General features: G+C 34.7%; 1 protein-coding gene across 1 annotated transcript in view; it reads right to left on the reverse strand.

Annotated features, from left to right (window-relative positions):
- The window catches only part of EYS (eyes shut homolog), a 1637266-nt gene that overhangs the window by 815299 nt on the left and 800786 nt on the right, over window positions 1–21181 (reverse strand). Inside the window, 2 exon segments of the mRNA XM_032341352.1 lie at window positions 2575–2699; window positions 13385–13509. Of these exon segments, the coding sequence (XP_032197243.1) occupies window positions 2575–2699; window positions 13385–13509 (250 nt within the window).

Genomic DNA, 21181 nt, shown 5'->3' on the forward strand with positions numbered 1-21181 from the left:
TATATCTTTCTGTGAATGACATTCTTTTTTTAAAAAATATAAGAAACCACGAAGTTTAACATTTCACCATGATTATGATTTTTTTTTTAATTCCATTTACTCTCAGGATTAGTTGGAAAAGGGAGAAAGGAAATCTGAAAGGTGATTTTTCCAGTAATCTTATGCAATTGCCGTATCTGTTTTCAGAATAGTTTTTTCATCCTATTCTTTTATTTCAATATTTATGATTCTAACTTGGTACTAATATTTCTCTCATTCCAACAAAGACTTTAAAGATTTTCCTTGATTCTCCTGTAGTTCTTCAAAATATTTTGATCTTTGTTCCAATTAATAATTAATGTACTATTTACAAGGGTATATCTTTAAGTATATCTAATTTTAAATATCTGTGATATGCATAACATTTAAATGTTAAATTCTTTTTCAATAAATCAAATTTTTTCTATCTTTTCTAAGCATTTTAGAACATAACTAATACACTAAGTAGAATCTCCCTTATCTCTTTATAGCTTTTTATACAGACAGCATCTCTTATGATTGTAAGTTTTTTACCTTGCAGATATTTGAGAGAGTAACTAAAAATATCAATTTCAAATTAATTTACTAAGTGCCTTACTAAAATATAGATTATTATATCTATACTACTTCCTTCCATTTAGTAGACTTGGGGTTTTATAAAACTACATATTTTTTAAGATTTTTGTATTTTCAATATATGCTAATGTATTTATCCTTCAGATTTGAAGTTTTTTATTAAAAGAGATAGGACAAGGTTTTTTTAAAAGATTTTATTTATTTATTTTGAGAGAGAGAGTACAAGTGGGGTGAGGGGTAGAGGCAGAGGAAGAGAGAGAATCTCAGGCAGACTCCTCATGGAGAGCAAAGCCTAATGTGGGTCTCAGTTCCAGGACCCTGAGATCATGACCTGAGCGGAAGTCAAGAGTTGGATGCTTAACTGACTGAACCAACCAGGTGCCCTGAGATAGCATACGTTTTAGTTGATTCATATTCCAGTGTGAAAGCATATAGCCTGGGGATTAACTACTGAAAGGAATTTCTTTTTAAGATTTTACTTATTTATTTGCCAGAGAGAGTGTGTACAAGCAGGAGGAGCAGGAGGCAGAGGGAGAAGCAGACTCCCAGCTGGGCAGGGAGCCCGCTGAGGGACTCGATTCCAGAACCCTGGGATCATGACCTGTGCCAAAGGCAGATACTTAACTGACTGAGCCACCCAGGTGTCCCTGAAAGGAATTTTAAGGATACTTGGCAATAAATTCTTTGTGTGCAATTAAAAAAATTATAAAATGAGCATTGAATTTTTTAATTATTTGATTTCCATATATCAGTCTGTACTGGCAGGAGAATTCAAATAAAGGATTTATTTCAATCTTTTCCTTTCTACTGATGCTTTAAGGAAGCCATTATTGTTATAATCTGAGGCATCATAAAATCAGTTTCTTGTACCCAAGTCCCTCCCATATCCAGGTGTCAGGGTGTTAAAATTCTTCCTCAAAGATCATCTTTCTGTGATCACTAGGAAAAAACCTTTCCCAGGGCAAAGCCAGGAGGGGAGGACTGGAAGAAAAAGGAAGGTGACAGTTCTATTTAGTTTATTTCTCAGATAAGCTCTCTCAGACAAATGCACCTTGGGAATACCCTTTGAAAGGGAAAAGTATCTGACATAAGCCCAGATTTTCTCATATTATTTTGTTCCAATGACAGTTATTGACCATTTTTCTATGTAATTCCTTAACTACTTATGGAGACTCCTGCTTCTGATCATTCCTTTCTCATCTTCCCGCTCTGAGCATCTGATTCTATTCATACTTATGCATTATTTTAGCCAATAGGCAGGTCTCACCTTCCCTTTAAGTCTGATTCCTTAATCTTGCACTGGGTCACCTGACTGTCTTCTCTAACTACTTAGCCTTTATATCATATTAGACTGGTCTGTCTTTTAATGAATGTATAAATATACATTTAAAATTCGTGACATCACAGTCTTGCCAACTGCTTGCTGTTCCCTTACTATATTCATGTACTGTGGTCAGTTTTAATAAAGATTGTGGTCAGAAGCTATCTTTTAATAGAGACACTTCTACCAAGGTAAGTCCATTCTAGTGTTAATGGAGTTCAGATCAGTCCAGACTTGCAAAGAAAGCAGATTCATCCTCCTTGGACATACAATACTCTGAGCCCTACTCTGGAAGCGGTGCTATGTCCTTGGGCAAAACAGAAGTTCTGCCAAGACTCTGACAATATTAAGTAATTCCTCTACTGGCATCCTCCTTCCAAATGCATTAAAACATTAAAGGACAATGCATTAAGTGACTTGCACCTTAGTGAGAATCAATTTGTCAGAATGCTTTTCTCCTGAAAGGAAAGGCTGAGGGTACATGTGATAAATGGACAAGAAGGGAAAGGGGAATGCTGAGGAGTATGCACAGTCAGAGAAAGAGAAAAACGCTAATACTGACTTCTCCAACCTAATTTCCACCAGATAATTTTCTATTACTTACTGAATTTTAAAGACAAGGAAAGAAGTATCACAACAAAACCATCAATAATCTTTACCACAGATCCAGATATGCATAAACATGTTGAGCCAAGGCCAGGTTCATTTTCTGTGCATATTCCATGAACACATAATTTGGAAATGCACTCTTCAAGTCCAACCTCAGAGTGATGTCCTGACTGTCCTGTAACACAATCACAAAGCATATATTCAATTTTTAATAATAATAATAATAATAGCATATATATATATAGTTTATAGATACTCTTCCTATTCATTATAATTGGACTTGGTATTCTATATAAATTATCACAGTTTATCTTCATAATCATTCTATCAGGTAACTATTATTACAATCTCTATTCAGTAGATGAGAAAATTAAACTTAGAGAAGATAAATAACTTCCCCTAAAATTACATAGTTATGTAAAAATGAAAGCAAGTGTCTATAAAATAAAGTTTTGGCTTGTATCTATTGAGTTATTTTACATTACATATCCAAGTATCTTTATTTATTTTACCATGGAATAAATATATAGAAGGCAATGGTATAAGCATACTCTATACTTCCATTAATTTATTAATTTTTAAAGACTTTGTTTATTTGACAGAGAGAGAGAGAGAGAGAGAGAGAGAGCAAGCACAAACAAAGGAGCAGCAGAGGGAGAGGGAGAAGTAGGCTCTCTGTTGAGCAGGGAGCCTGATGTGGGACCCGATCCCAGGACCCTGGGAGCATGACCTGAACCATAGGCAGAAGCTTAATGGACTGAGTCACCCAGGCGCCCGCTTACTTCCATTTAGTATGAATCTTAAATCTAGAGGAAAGCAACTGCTCTACTTTTCCAGATATAAAATGCTTTCTTATAATTTTTGTAACATTTTATAGTTAGTATTTCTTAAGCTGTGATTCCACAGAATATAAATAATATGTCTGTGTTCAGCTGACTATAAGCTATAAGAATTCTCTTTAAACATAATGATCTAGTTTTCTATACTAACACACTGTGTGTTTGTCTTTTTTTTTTCTTTTTTTTTTTGTTTTTTGCCATTATTTTATCACCAACCTAGCAACCAACTTTGCTAAACTATCTAAAGATAATATCCAAACTATGGTTTACCAGGTACCCATTAAGAACATTTTTTAGAAATCATTGATTCTTTTCTATGAAGGATCTATTTATAATGATTCTTATTATGTTTAAGAATATGTTAACTTAAATACACTATTTTACATAGGGACAAATGTTTTTAGAGGCAGCTGTTACTAGCTTTTAAAACTTTATTTTTCTGGGGTGTCTGGGTGACTCAGTTGGTTAATGTGGGTTAAGTGTCTGCCTTTGGCTCAGAGTTATGATCCCAGGGTTCTGGGATGAGTCTTTGGTCATGTCAGACTCCTTGCTTGGCGGGAAGTCTGCTTCTCCCTCTCCTTCTGCACCGACCACCCAGTTCCACTCATGCAATCTCTGTCTCTGTCTCTCTCTCTCTCAATGATAAAATCTTAAAATAAACTTTGTTTTTCTATGTATTATCCAACAGGACTTTATCTGAACTCTGGCTATTGGAAATGAGTTTTTATTCTTGTTCCTACTTAGCAACCTATTCTTACTGTTCTTCCCCGATAAATTGTAAGAGAAAAATTACATAAGTATTCTGGGGTGCTTAGAAATGATTTAGGGCAATCTAACATTGTAAGATGAAAAACACAGCACAAGTTTAAAAGATTTGGCAAAGTCCAGATCAAACTTAGAAGGAGCTGCCAAAAGACTAATTTTACCAAAATCACATCCAAGACTCTTTTCACTTTGTAATGCTTTCATATGCTAGGTTGATTCTGTAGGCATCTCTACTACGGAGGCTATAAAAGGTGACACAGAAAAAAACATTTTTGCAGAGCTTATAAAAAGCCACCATGACCAGTCACTCCCATGGTTGAATCTCACAACATATTGTGAAGCATAAAAGCATATTCTATAAAAATACTTACATTCTGATAACTATTATAAAAATCAAATACATGCAAGCTTAGTAACATTGCTTAGACATACACACACACACACACATATATATATATATAAAATAAAGTTCTAAGGAACACTAAGAGAATGTTGAATATAAAATTCAGAATATGGTACGATAATATTGATGTGTTCAGTGAGGACTATAGAAGAGGCTGGAATTACTGCTAATATTTTGTTCCTTAAAGCAAATGGGAGGTACACAAATGTTTACTATATTATTTTTATAAAACAAATATTCCTTCATTGTATATTCTTTTGAGTGAATAAAACAATTCACAATATAGCCTAAACAATTAAAATTGATGATGTAATTTTCTTCTTGCTTCTAATACTATGAAGGGCATTGTAAAACTTTAAGCGGAAAGATGGGAACTGTGAAAGAAAAAAAAATCATCATTCTTAGTTAAAAAGACATGGAAGGCTTTATTCAAGAGTATTCCAGTGAAAAGGAGAGAGATTATTGAAACAGGAGACCGCATTTAACTGCACGGAACCAAAGACAGATGGGAGAATTTTCAAAAGCTGGAGTGAGCTAATGCGAAAATACTGGAAGATATTGGGCTGGGGGGAAGCTGGTCAATGTGCTGAGGACATCTTTTGCTTGGTAGCTCTCTCACCTATGGGCAGTAGGCTCCTAGCTTCTCACAGAGCCTGGTGGGGAGTCAGAGGGGGACCCTATCTCCTTCTGTAATTACATTTCAGAGGGATGACTCCCAGGTGCTCTAGAAAAACATTTCCGGGTTGTAAAATTGACAGAAGGCTGAAAGAATGTTCACATCTCAAAGAGGCATAGAAAAAAGTTACAAGTTTTCTAAAGTAGATGCTCTAAAGAAATGGAAGTCAGGGACTTGAAGTCATGAAGCCTGTCTGCAGTATAGTTAAGCTGAGGGGAACAATAAAAATATCTTGGTCAAAAACAACAAACTGGGATAGAAAATAAGTTAGTTAAGATTTAGAACAGGAAACAGGAACCACTCTAGGTATTTAAGGGAAGAGTCTTAAAAATAGAACAAAACATTTATAAAATTATTAGAAGGAAGGGCTGTAGGAGTAACTCCAAAAACCACACTCAGGACTCTCTGGGATATGCCACTTCCCCCATAATGAGGAAATTGAGAAATATAAAAGCCACCATTAGAATTATTCAATTTAAAGAACTCTCTACACTAATAGAGGGAAGCTGGATTACCAGGAATCTGCTGGCACAGTCTCTCTTGCTGTCTCTTCCTAGTCTGAAGTTAGTGATTAGACATTGGATTGCAGAATCTCAGTGCCATTTCTGACGGCTCTGCATTTTAATACACATAAAGTCAGAGACTCAGAAAATCTCACGTGTCCATAAACTTACCTACCAGCTGAAATTGCTAAGATACCTAGAAATGACTTCCACTACATCCTTGAAATTTCAGGTATGTTTATTATAGTGGGAACTCAATGTATATGCACAACATCAGCTTCAAGGGACATCTAGATATTGTTGTTTTCTTGTCTTTGTAATACAGAAACCATAGCAGACAGGAGTGGATGCTGGGTGCCAACCAGCCATTAAACTAGAAGGATGAATGGTTAAAGAATATGAGGTATATTTATACAAGGGGATACAACTCAGCCATAAAGAAGAATGAAATCTTGCCATTGGTAACAAGGATGAACCTGTAACAGCACTCCAACCAGTCTGAAGAGTTAACTTAATACAAGTTAACACACCTTTCTTGCTGACCTAAATCCCTGGATCTGTAGTGGAACTAATTTATTTTCTTTGAGATTTGCATACTACTGGCCTTGAGGAATGAAGGACCAGAACCTTCTCAGGCCACAGAACCCAGCAGGTCTATTCAAAGGCAGTTCAACTTTCTGATTAGCCTATTTTCTAGCAAAATGCTTTTCTTTTTCTAGGTAACCCAGAAGATTTTATTCCCCCACCCCCACCCCTTTGTGTATCTGCAGAACTTGCCCTCCTTTGTAGAATGAACAGTCTTCTTGCAAATCATGAAATACAAATTGGACCCTCCTCACTCAGTTCTGGAGCACTGAGATAATGTTTGTAGCTGGCCCCATTGAGAGTCTTCATGAAATCAAGAAATGTTGTAGGCCACTGTACTCCCTTTGCTGATTAACTTCCCTAAACATCTTTAAAAGCCCTTGGGCCAGGCAGAAACCTCAGAGTTGGCTTTTGGACAAGAGTCTGCCTTCTCCCCAGGTTGCTAACCTCCTGAATAGAGCCCCAATTCCTTTCCAATAAAAAACTTGTCTCGAGGAATGGCCTTTCAAGGGACAGGTAGCTGAACTTGGGTTTGGTAGTAGACCTGTTAAGCTAAGTAAAATAAGTCAAATGGAGAAAGATAAATACTGTATGATTTCCACTCATGTGGAATTACACACAAAACAAATGAAGAAGGAAAATAAAACAAAAACTCATAGAGAAAAGACTTCTGGTAAAGAGGGGGAAGGGGCTGGAGGCGGGCAGAGTAGGTGAAGGGGGTCAACTGCATGGTGACGGGTGGTAACTAGACTTGTGGTAGTGATCATTTTGTAGTATATAGATATTGAAATATAAAGCTGTATATCTGAAACTTACATAACAAAAAATGTTTTAACACAAAGATTGATCATAATTTGAGTCTTTTATTTCAAAACTCTGTGCTTTGGGTTACTAAAGGTCAGTAGAAAACTATTAATAACCACTTACCTTGCTTCTAGAAAATATGTTTAATATATATTTTATATATATGATGAATTCATATTTAACATATATTATATATATGCAATTTTATATATATATGTGTGTATACACACACACACACACACACACACACAAACACACACATACATACATATAATTAGATTAGATTTGGACTTCCTTCTAGGGAGCCAGTCTTTGAATTCAAAACTCTTATAGCTTCTTAATATGTATTAGGGGAAAAAAAGTGGGGGTAATGAAGGGAGGTAGAAACTAATAACATAATAAATAATGAACAAAATTAACTTTTATTTTTTACATTTTTGGTGGAGGTGATATATTCACAGGTGCCAGAATCTGGCTCCTTGCTGTGGAAGCTGAGGCAAGTCCTGAGATCTTCAAAGCCCTTGCAAAATGGAAATAACAATAAACATACTTCAAAGTTTATAGAACTTGTGGTGAGATTTGAATGAAAGAATCTGTGCAAATTGCTAAACATAGAATATAGTAAGTTTTTTTTAGGAATGTTGGAGACTATTATTTGTTCCTGATGCCTTGTTGAGCAAACCCTGTGAATGAAGCTATTTTTCAATTTTGTGAATGAAGAAAGAGATAGTTTGAAAGTTAAGTAAAATTTACATGGGTTATTGGGCTCCAGCTGCCTCAGACCAAAATAATATATCTTAACTATAATTCTGCACTTAGTGCTTTACACATTTTAGGTGATTTTTTTCTACACGATATTATCAGGAAACTGAGAATCAGAGGGTTTTTATAATAGTGTTAAAGATCCCCAAATTACCAGGTCACAAAGCTGGACTTTGAATCTTACTCTTCTCAGTTTCTAGATGTTCTTTGCTCATCATCTTGCTTCTCTGAGTAACACATGGCACTGTGCTATTTGAAGAGAGGGTTTATGTATGTAAACAATGCTTTTTTATTAGTTTTCTTTTATAAAAATATAATAATAAAATAAGTAAATAAGATTATGTTCTTGTAGTTGGTATGGGCAACTGATAATAAGAAAGGGGAGGAGGATAAGGGAATATAAAACAGAAATGAAAAGTCAGTGGGTAAGACTTTTTTTTTAAGATTTAGAAGCAAAGAAAAAGAAAACATCCTTTGAATCCCATGTAGGTTTGATATCCACTTGTAATAATGTAACCAAATATTCAGAACATACTGGCTAGTGGCTCAAAATCAAGAAACCAGAAGTTTTCATTAGCTCTCCAGAAAAGTAATTAAATTTTAAAATCACAGTACTAACCTCATATTTCATACATAATAGAAATTAAATAAATGCTTACAGAATAAATCATATCTAATGATGAGGGTATAAAATAAAAAAAAGAATTTAAATGTCAAATTATAATAAAAATAAGAACAAATTAGACTAATTTTAAGTTGATAGCAAAATGTTTTTTAATACTTATACAGTTAGAAACATTGACCAGTTTTAATACTACCATTCTCTGCCATAACATATCAGTTATAATAGTGTGAGTTTATTGATGAAAATAAAAGTCACTATTTGAAAGATTTATATATTTTACTTTCATATCCTTTTCCCTCTCAGCACCAAGTGATTTGCATCTAATCTAGGGAAATAAAGTAAAATTAAGCCTAAGCCTATAATGATTCTGTCTTACTAGTTAATGTATTATCTGGTAATTGAATGACATAAATTAAAATTATTTTTTCTTAGTCTAACTCTAGAATATGTAGAATTTATTTTTTACATCTAAATCTTTATGAAAATACAATAGCATACATTCTTTATTTCATATTAGTGATTATTTCACTTTGCTTGGGTCTTGATTAAAAAGAAAGATCATTACGTATTGCCTCTGTTCTGAATACAAAAGTCATACCCGTGACTTAAAATAATTGTGAGTATTCACGGCCAACATTATCTATGTTTGTTTCTGTGTTTCCTTGCCCTAAGGAGGAAGCAGCATTTCTGTTTCAAAATGAATAATGTTATTTTAAGAGCAAAATGTGTATCCAAAGTTTATATCATCACCTGTATAAACACTATTACATCCCTCCTGAGTATAAAAAGTGTGTGGGCACAGAGACTGCCCCAGGGACTGAGAAGAACTCTGGGGGAAGCATTCACATTTCCACTACAGAGGTTGTTCTCTTCACTTTCAATTTGCTTTTAATGGGATAACTGTGGTTTCACTTACTGAGTGTTAAACATTTTTATATAACACTATAAATGTGACTATTGAGGCTAAAAAAAAAAAAAGGAAGCATGTTTTACCTCATAAAATAATCTGAATGCTTGTATTAATACTTCCATGGAAATGAGTTCACTAGCCATTGAATTCACTACATAGGCAGAGGATGAGCTCTGTGATCAGGACTGTCCTGAATGCTGTTGAGCTTGTAACCTGCACAATGATCTCTTGCAGAGAGGATGAGTGAGTTCTGAGATCAACCGTGAACAGCACTGCACCTAATTAGCTTGGAGGACATGGTTTAACAATCTAATTTGTCTGCTTACAGAGAGGGGAGGGGCTTGTGCTACCTGTGGTCCTGTCTGTGATTCCACAACAATGGCCAGCATTATAAATGGATTGTATTGTTCAATATGTGCTGAAGGCTCCGTGAGGATCCATTAGAACACCACCTCTCAGATGGCATTTGGTGACACGAAACTAAATCACACTTAGAGTGTCTTCTAGCCTCCTTACATCAAATTTAAATTTCAGTTGTGTTTTACAGATAAATCTAGTGAGCAAACTGGCATTTAATTTTTGAAACTGTTCTGTTTGGAATATTGCACGTGCCTTATGTCTCTATTTGGACTAACAAGTAGTGAAGATGGGGGAAAAAGGATAAATCAAACCTCCAGGTACAGTGAAAGAGGCAGCCAAGATTACCATGATAGAGGAAGAATTGCTGTTACACAAGGACATGAGGATTCTGATAATTGGCAACACATTGTGAACTTAAGATATTCAACTGATGAAAATAGAATATGGCAATCATTTATAGTGCTTAACTAATTTAAAGACAGAAGTAAACAGTCAAGGTAGGTTTCTATCAGGTACTGGGAGAGGTAAGGATGCTGGCATGATTTAAACTACAGCCTAGGAATTATCAGCATTATTGAAGGTTGGCTTCCTCCATGGATAAGAGAGGAGTAGACCTGTAGAAACCAAATGAGCCAGGCTTTGTGTCTTTCTATGACATTTGGGAGAATTCAAGTTGATATGAATTACCCAGAAAAGTGGTAAGTTCTCAGTTTCTGCTTACCAAACTTTTTAGGAGATAATCAGATAGATGTGGGTGAGCAGCAACCTCCCTGAAGAAATCTCATAGTGGTTAGAATTGCTAACATCTAAGGTGCAAAACACTGATGGATCTTACTGGTGATGGTCCTTTTTAAAAAAAAAAAAAAATGGTTGTCAATTTTATTTATTTTTTTTATTCTAGTTAGAACATTTAAGATGATATCTATCCTTAGAGCAAAATGTTAGGTCTATGATACAGTACTACTGATCATACGCAGTGTTGTACACTAGATCTCCAGAACTTATCCATATAACAGAACTGAAACTTTTTAGGAAGTTGCTATTCAGTGAATGCCCTTCTTCGGAGAGCACAAGAAATGAGTAACACCAGGCTAGGCTTCCTGGCTCTGAATCTCAGCTTTGCCCCTAATGTACCATGGGAGATTACCCAAAGAATCTGGACTCCATTTCCTCATTAGTAAAAGGAATTAAAAATAGGACATTCTGGTTGTTATAAAGGCTAAATGAGTCAGTACACATAAAAGAGCATGGCGTGCAGGTGCTATTATTGTTACTGTAATTATAATTTCATAAACACGTATAGGTTGAAGTCTCCCCACATTTGGCTTTTAGAATCTAAAATTCAGAATACAAAGAAGAACTCAGCAATGGGTAGATTATCAAGGACCAAAATGGTAAAGAAAAAAATTAGAATTATGTAAAAATCAATTTATGTTGAGGGTGAGGAAAAGGGTAGCATCAGCACATTTTGGGGGATGGTGGTTACATTACTGGCTGTGGTGGCAGTTATGCAACTTCATGAATTTGTTGTAACTAAAGAACTGCATTCCAGAGAGTAAATTTAACTGTACAAATAAAAAAAAACTCCAGCTAACTATGCTAGTAGGGAAAATGAGGAAGGATGAAGGGTAAACTTCAAGAGCACCATTATTCCTTAAATAACTCTGGGGGAGGATGGGCTGGTATGATTAAGAGCCTTGGCTGGAAAGAGCCCTGGGGAGCAGGGACAAGGGTCTGGCAGGGTGTTCACAGCATTTTCTAAGCATTTACTTGGTTTGTTGCTTACTTGGATTTTGATTTTGTGACTAGACTATGAGGAATCTTGGGTTTAAGTCAAAAGTACCAGCAAGTTCTGATTAACACCTAACAACAAGCATGGATACATCATTTTTGAGGTCTCCCACTTTCCACCATGGACTAATGTAATGAGCAGCATTTAGAATAGGGCTTCATTTGAATGCTGCACCTGCTTCAGAATGGCTCCATGCTTCCAAATGAATCTAAAGTAAGTTAAATCTTAACCTGGAGCATCAAAACTAATCTAGCAATGGTAAGAGATATAGATATATCTTATATATCTATATATCTAGCAATATATCTAGCAATGTTCTTTTAAACAGAAAAAAATAAACCTAGCAATTATAAGATATATATTGATATGGTAAAAATGATTTACATAGGCGCTTTGCTTCTAAACTATCTTCGTAGGGTTACATTCATTGCCTATGGTAGCTATTATAGCATTTTAAATGTTCAGCCTTCAATAAAGATATTTTTGCTTAAGAGAAGCAAAGCTTCTAAAATGGTATTCATTTTTATTTTTATATCAGAGAATTGCAATATCTATTCTACTTCTTTTATCTGCAAGAGTTACAGTTTTAGGTAGAGGTGGCTATTTCTTTTTCTTTTTTTTTTTTTTTTTTGAGGTGGCTATTTCAACATTCAGGTAGAAATGTTTTCATATGTTCTATCTGACCAAAAAAAAAAAAAACCTAGTATCAGTATGTGGTATTCCAAAACAGAGGAGTCCACTGAGTGACTGTTGAACCTGTCAACAACATGTCAATAATACTCAGTTAATAAGTATTCACACCAGTTTGTATAACTTCACATATACGATAGAAGCCCTAATACCCACAAGGCTGCCTGGCTGTCATTCCCTCAAGGGACCCAAACAACCAGAAACCTCAAACCCTGGGGTATTTTCAAGCTGTCTCAAGTCCTCTGTGGAGTGTGTAGATAGAAAGAATTCTTTTCTGGTGACCAAAAATATACCCCACATATATTCCTGAGATATTATTACTTCTCCAGGAAATTCACTATTTCTTTTGGGTAGATGTATGTGAATGTTGAAGATAAAATGAATGATAGGAGACACAGGAAGAAAGCAATAAATCTGCAAAATTTGAAAGCTAGAAGAAAGAGAGGGGAAAAGATACACAGACAGAAATTGTTTATATCAATGTATACTTTTTAAAAGATAGATTTATTTATTTATTTATTTGACAGTGAGAAAGCATAAGCAGGGGGATTGGGAGGCAGAGGGAGAGGGAGAAGCAGAGAGCCTGCTAAATCCTAGGATCCTAGGATCATGATCTGAGCCAAAGGCGGACTTTTAACTGACTTAGCCACCCAGATGCCCCAGTATATCTATGTATAATTAAGGAGAGTATGACCAAAGGCAGAAATGGCCAAAACATCAATTATTAATGAAAAAATTGTTCCCTGAATAAAACCAGTTCATTCAGGTTGTCCATCTCTATATTGACCATTATTGGAGGTAATAATAATGTCAATATTAATAAGAGCTAAAATTTGCAAAGGACTTGCTGTGCACCAGGCACAATGGATGTAATGATCAGGATTATGAAGTTTACATAAATGTAGAAAATACCTGTAATGAGATATACTCTGAGCACTAGGATTTCTTGCTGATACCCTAAGTGATATGGTATCTTACTAGTATCACAAAACATCCATTTCATATTTTTTAAGTGTGCACATTGCTTAAAACTTAGTTGAAAACCAACAACATTATTGGTGGAGTGTATTGTCACATTTACACATACATAAACATATATTTTGTAAATGTATAAAGTATGCATGATTATAATTTTTGGATAATTACCTTGTTGACATTTGCAAATACATCCAGTGATGTGATCTTCACACTTTGCACCCTTTAGACATAGTGATGAAGAACATTCATTTATGTTAATTTTACAAAATTGCCCAGAAAATCCAGGAAGACATCTAAGAAAGAAAAGTTAAAAAAAAAAGTATATATAATATGCATGAGTCTATATTATGGAGTTTGTTTTTGTTAAATTTGAATAAAATTAAGCACATGAAATAGTTGTTCATTAAGATTGATTTATGAGAGCTAATTTAGTTGATATTCACCAGTATTTTCAATGAAATTAAGGTGTACTGACAAAAAACAACCACAACCACAAACAAAGAGGGAAAACAAAATAAGGTTCAGGATCATAGAGCTCAGTCATTTTCAATTTTATTCTTTCTTTATTTCAAGTATACGTAGCTTGATACATATGTATTATTAAAGTATCTGGGCCTATATAATAGAGAACACTGACTAAAGTTGATTATATGATAGTAAACTTTTAAAATTGTGAAAACCTTGATAGTTTTATAAAATGTATCACAAATATTTAAGTTTTTACCTAAATTCCAGTGAGTCAATATACTGTATAATACTAGTTTCAGGTGTAGAATCTAGTGACTCATCATTCCATACAACACCTAATGCTCATCACAAGTGCCCTCTTTAATCCTCATCATTTATTTAAACCACCCCCCACCCACCTCCCCTCTGCTAATCATCAGTCTGTTCTCTACAGTTAGGAGACCGTTTCTGGGTTTGCCCCTCTCTTTTTCCCTCTCTGATCATTGTTTTGTGTCCTAAATTCCACATATGAATGAAATCATCTGGTATTTGTCTTTCTCTAATTGACTTATTTCACTTAGTGCAATCCTCTCTAGCTCCATCCCTGTTGTTGCAAATGGCAAGATTTCATTTTTTTAACATTTTTAAAAAAGATTTTATTTATTTATTTGACACACAGAGAGAGAGAGAGATCACAAGTAGGCAGAGAGGCAGGCAGAGATAAACGGGGAAGCAGGCTCCCCACTAAGCAGAGAGCCTGATATGGGGCTCAATCCCAGGACCCTGAGATCATGACCTGAGCCAAAGGCAGAGGCTTAACCCACTGAACCACCCAGGCGTCCCAAGAGTCCATTTTTTTATGGTTGAGTAATATTCCATTATGTACACACACACACACACACACACACACACACACACACAGTGTGGATACACACACACACACACACACACACACACAATGGGATATATCCATACAATATTTAATTAAGATGATTCCTTAGTGACCCCTCTCACTCTAAAACCTGAGCACATTTAAATTTATAAAATAAGTTAATTTTAAATTTAGCATATAACTGAAACCAATATAGAAGGCAGTATAACATTTAAAGTATTGGTCTTGCTTATTTTTGGTTTGATGGTAATATTACCTTTCACCTTGAAATTCCCTCAATAAAATGTGTTTTCAGTGATCCAGCAAAATGCAGCTGGATCTTGCCTTGAGGTGATATTGAACTGTGGTCCCCAAAACACTATGTCCAAGTTCTAATACTTGGAACCTGTGACTGTGACCTTATTGGGGAAACAAAAAGTTCTTTGCAGATGTAACTAAGTAAAGGATCTTGTAGAGAGCACCTTAAATTAGCTGGTTGGGTCCTAAATTCAAAGACAAGTCTCGTTATAAAAAGAGGAGACACATCGGGGAGAAAGTGGCAAAGGTTAGTGTCATGCTGCCCCAAATCAAGGAATACCTGGAGCTTCTAGAAGCTAAAAGGGAAAAGGTAGGATTTTCCCCTAGAACCTATAGAGAGTGTGGCTTTCCTGACATTAGATTTCCACACATTAGTGTGGCTTTCCTTGATATTAGATTTCTGTTCTCCACAACTGTGAGCAAATAAATTCTGTTGTTTTGGGCCACCAGGTTTATAGTTATTTGTTATGCCATCCCCAGGAAACAAATAGAGGGAATGACATTGAATGCATCTGATGTGTTTCCTCTCCATATGTTCTTTTAGGGCTACTTATACAAACCATTTAGATGTCAGTTGTTAAACCATGGTCTGAGAACTGATGTAGGGTCTACAAACACTGATTAAAGTGCAATGTTCAGGAGAGAGAGAGTTACATATTTACCAGGTGCCTGCAACATAACAGAACTTTTCTGAATGCTAAAGGCATATAAAGAGAAGTAAAACTTTGTGTCTGCCTCCAAAAAACAACCAGCCTTGTTGGAACAATAGAGATGTAACAAACTTAATAATGTAATTACTATAAGAAATCAAGTATAAAATAAGACATATGGACAGGTGCATTCTTAGCATTAGGAGAGCATAGAAAAAGATGAAGATAAGAAGATTATAGCTTAATCCAGAAATTATAAGTAATTTTAAATGTCTGAGATATAATGTGTGAAGGCAAGTCTGGGGGTGATACTGAGAAAAAAGGATAGATTAATAAATGGGGATAAGAGCTTTTTCTATAATTTTGGATTACAATTTTCATAACAGCTAATATTTATTTATTTTTATTTTTTAAAGATTTTATTTATTTATTTGATACAGAGAGAGACAGCAAGAGAGGAAACACAAGCAGGGGGAGTAGGGGAGGGAGAAGCAGGCTCTCTGCTGAGCAGCGAGCCCAATGTTAGACTTGATCCCAGAACCCTGGGATCATGACCCCAGCCAAAGGCAGACACTTAATGACTGAGCCACCCAGGCACCCCTAAAATAGCTAATATTTACTGAAAAGTTGTTGGCAAGTAACTTTTCTAAGGTCATAACATGAACAAATTAATAGGTAGAATTTAAAACCAGAAAATGAGACTGCTTGCACACAGCATATACCCATTAGCTAAATATGGCTCTCTATTTCTAGCACATAGCCCCACCCAGCCAAAGCTAATAATTAACTACATGTTAAACAATCACAAATGTTCCAGGAAACTTATTATGCTAGATCCTCACTGGACCTAATTGAAGACTGTGTCTTGACCAACAAACAAGACCTATTTTAACTATGTATGGATTTATGAATTCATTTTTCACTATGAGGTAAAATCCTCAATAATGAGTTACTACTGAGACCATAAACCTCCTTCTCTTTGTAGCAACTAGAAACCTAATTCCTTTTAGAGGAAATTCTCAATTCCTATGCAACATAAGCAAACTTAGGGCTCATTTTGTTCATCACTGAAGTTTTCATTGTCTTTCCTTTAATGTCATAAATTTTTTTCAAAAATGCTCTATCAGTTTAGGTATTTTTTTTCCAATTTAGATACTTGCCAGCATGGTAAGAAATGTTTATTTGTCCACATTCTAATCCATCATCAATATTAATATTGTTTTTAATTTCCACTGCAAAGAAAAAAAAAACTACATGCCTTATAGGTATTTTTTTTAATGAGATAGTTTTAAAAATTATTTAATAGACCCTTTTCTTAGAATAATTTTTTAAAAATATCTTATTTATTTGAGAAAGAGAAAAAACACATGTGCGAGTGAGAGTACAAGCAGCGGGAAGGGTAGAGGGAGAAGGAGAAGCAGACTCCCCTCTGAGCAGAGAGCCCAACATGGGGGCTGGATCCCAAGACCCTGAGATCATGACCTAAGCCAAAGACAGATGCTTAACCAACTGAGCCACCTGGGCGCCCCAGAATAATTTTAGATTTATGGAAAATTTATAGAAATTTTGCAGGTGCAGTTAAGAAAGCTTCCATATACTCTATAACCAGCTTCCTTTATTGTTAATACCTTACATTAGTATATTTGTCATAATTAATGATACAATGTTGGTACATTATTATTACCTAAAGTGCATATATTTTGAGGATTTTCTTAGTTTTTACCCGATGTCTATTTTTTTTTTTTTTTCTGTTCTAGGATCTTATCCAGTATACCACATTACATCTAGTTGGCATATCTCCTTTGCTCCTATGGACTGCGATATTTTCTCATCGCAGTTTTTGATTATCTCTAGAGTTTTGAGGAGTATTGATTAAGTCTTTTATACACTGCCCTTCAACTTGGGCTTGTTTGATGGTATTCTTGTGATTATACTGGCAATACAGGTTTTGGGGATACAGATTACAGCAAAAACTCATTTCATCAAGTCATATCAAGTGCACCCTTTGGAAGGAAGTGGCTATACAAATCCTACACTAAAGGGGTAAAGAGTTATGCTCTATCTCCTTAAGGGGCAAATATCTACAACATAATTTGAAATATATCCATTATGATCTTTATTATATATATATATATAAACTTTTCTGGGATTTTGAGTGGTATTGATTTGAATTTATAGATCAAGTTGGGGAGGAAAAAAGTTGGGAAGAAATGACATCTTAAAAATGTTGTGTTCTAATTAATGAATAAGAAATATTTTTCTATTTAGTTTTCAAATAAGAAGATCTCTCAATTTAATTAGATCATGTTTAATTTATTTCATCCGTATTTTGTAGTTTTCCACACACATTATATTATTGTGGTATTGATATTATAAGCATTTTGTTAGATTTATACCTGTGTTTGGATGGTTGTTTTTAAGTGGTATTTGTTTTTATTCCTTTCTTTCCAATATTCTAATGTTCATTGAAAAAAAAATCAATAGATTCCTTGGGGTTCTCTATAAAGACAATTATGAAATCTGTGAATAAAGACAATTCAATTTCTTCTTGTCCAATCTGTAGATATTTTATTGGGTTAAGGAAGTTCCCACTAATTCTTAGTGTTTTTGACAATCTTCATTGTTAATGAGGTTTGACTTTTCTCAAATGATTTTTGTGCATATATTAATATAATTGATGGTTTTTCTTATCTGTTAATATGATCATATGGTCAAATGACACATAATATGATAATATGACTGATGTGATTATTTTTTAATTATTTGTACAATTAATTATAAGATTGATTTATGAATGTTAAACTAGCCCTTGCTCTCCTGAAGTAAACCCCACCTGTTGATTTCAGATTTGAATACAGTCATCTTCTTGTTATCTGCAAAGGGCTTATGATTTTTATTGTAAACTTTTAATGTTAAACTTATATTATTTGTTCTTGTAAGGTTATGTGATGGTTATAGTCCTATCTTGAATGATGAAAAGAGTCTATAAACCTTTAAAATACAGAAATGCTTAACAACTTTTAGCCCTATATTCTATAAAAATATTTATACTGTGACTAGTAATAATGTTTAATACATGGAATAATTGAGCCATTTCTATTGATATTATAAGCAATATAATCTCATATATATCTATTCATTTTATAAATATTTTAATAGAATTTCTGACAGATTGAAATAATGTACCTGATTTGTTTATGCAAAAAAATGTATTAAGGAACTAATAAAACACTTCTGTCCCCAAAGTAAAAAGCTGGACAGACTGAAAAATTCAACTGCTCTTGGTCCATAGAACGGGAGAGCAAGGGCAAACCACTGACTCCAAGAGCAAAGAGACAGGGAAACACAGGGAGTCCTGGCTTACTGTCACAGAGTCTTAGACGAGGAAATTGACATGGGGTACCACAGCCAGGGTAAGAAAACCTGAAATGTAATTGATGCATTGTTGGAAGCTTGGTGTGGAATAAGTTAAAGAGAGTTAAAAATTGTATAGGGACTAAGGCTTACGGGGCTCTCATAGTATTTTGAGATTTACCTCCAGATGCTTAACTAGGTCCCTACAGTAAATATCAGAGAAAAATTTCCTCCTGCTTCTGAGGGTTGGGGTCGAGGGAGGAAATATTTTGAAATACAGCAGAACACTCCGTTGTTGTTAACAACGGCTGCCCTGAGGAAGAACTAGCTAGTCAGAGCCTAAGGTGCAGAGGTATTTTCAGAACCTAACGGCCATAGGGAAGGGAAATACCCAACACCAATCAGTTCCAGCCTTCCATGTGGAAGACAGGAAATACCCAACTCTAGCCCACAATAGCCATTCTGTCCCACCTAGAGGTCTGAGAAACACTTGTGGATTTCACAGTCCAGAGACAGGCTCACTAAAAGACTGAAACCTAATCACAGGACAATAGAATGCTTCCCCCTCTACCCACTTTCGTCATCACATTATTAAAGGTCTATTTACAACAAGCAAATATTATTCAGTACTAGAGAAAAGGGCTATCGACCTATAAAAAGACATGGAGAAAATTTAAATGCATACTACTAAGTGAAAGATGCCAATCTGAAAGGGCTACATGCTGCGTTATTTCAACTATATGACATTCTGGAAAAGGCAAAAACTATGGTAGAATAAAAGGACCAGTGGTTGTCAGTGGTGGGGAGGGAGAGAAGGGACAATAGGGAGAGTACAGAGGATTTTTAGGGCAGTGCAAATATTCTGTATGCTATTACAATAGATATATATTTCATGATACATTTGCCAAACCATATACAACACGGAGAATGAGCCCTAAGGTAAACTATAGGTCTTTGGGTGATTATAATGTGTCAATACATGATTACAAACACATGATTCTGGTGAATGATGCTAATAATAGAGAAAGTTATGCATGTGTGGGGGTAGGAGGTATGGGAAATATGGTAAATCTCTGTATCTTCCTCTGAATTTTATTGTGAACCTAAAACTGTTTTTAAAAGTCTTTAAAAAAAACTAGTAAGAAACTTCTAAATCATGAAACTGTCACATTGGGCTTTTAACACAAGACTTGACCTACAATACTGGGGGAGAGGACATAAAACACAAATGAATTACTTGGTACAAAAAAGTCAGTTTGAACTTCTATTAGCCAGTGGTAGGAGCTATCCTCAAATGATTATTCAATGTGGAAAATACTGCCTCATCACCTGTTGGAGACGAGTTGCAAATGGAATCATTAAGTATGGTTTGTAGCAATTTTGTCAACTACCTTGCCTAGACATTTTTCTGTAACCACTCTCCTGGTCACTACATCTTCCACTAGCTCCTGCAAATACTCCTGCAAATACTCCAAATCTAACAACAGATCCCCACTGTTGTTAGAGATACTATTCTTTTGATATAGCTATTTTTATTTCACATTTATGAAAATCAACATTGTGGTATTTCTATTCTATTATATTTGTTCCTCTTTCTTAAGGGCAATAAAACATAACCCATGTCTCTTATTGTTCTTGTTTGTGGGGAGCTCTATGAATTCCACCACACCAAAAGAGCCATTTGGGGGCATTTATCAAGTTAAACTATGAGGCACTTGACAAGGAATTCTGCAAACATATTAAACAAAACAATGCCTGGTATCATCTAATGGGGTGAGAAAAAATAAATAGTTTTTCCCTTTCACATGATCAGTTTTATTCAGAATCCTTTTTCTTTTTAATTGAGATGCGTTACTGTTGAAATTTAATGAGACTTAATTTAACTTATACACTTACACACATTTACTAAACTCTTATTTTGCTTTAAAATATTTACTTTCCAATTTAGAAAGTAGTATGGTTGCAATCTCTAAAATTCCATTTGCCAGACTTTGATAGCATAGTTATGTAGGATGTAGTTTAGTAATTGTTAAGGAAGCAGCCACATTATGAGATTCTTTTTCAATTGCAAAACATCAACATTAAAAATATCAACTTAAAGTGCATGGAAGTTGAAGTGTTTATTCATTATTAGGAACTTCGCTGAGGCCAATAATTCTCAAGTTAAAATAGCTAAAAAGTTTCAAATATGCAAATAAGTCACCATACAATTTCAGAATCTTCACAGTTCATTTCTGTCATCTACCTTTTTTCCTTTTAATAATTAGTGACAATTTCACATAAATCCATTTGCTTCAGAGTATGTCACAGTGTGAAGTATTTATC

This window comes from Mustela erminea, chromosome 4 (assembly GCF_009829155.1).
Source record: "Mustela erminea isolate mMusErm1 chromosome 4, mMusErm1.Pri, whole genome shotgun sequence".
Lineage (NCBI taxonomy): Eukaryota > Metazoa > Chordata > Mammalia > Carnivora > Mustelidae > Mustela > Mustela erminea.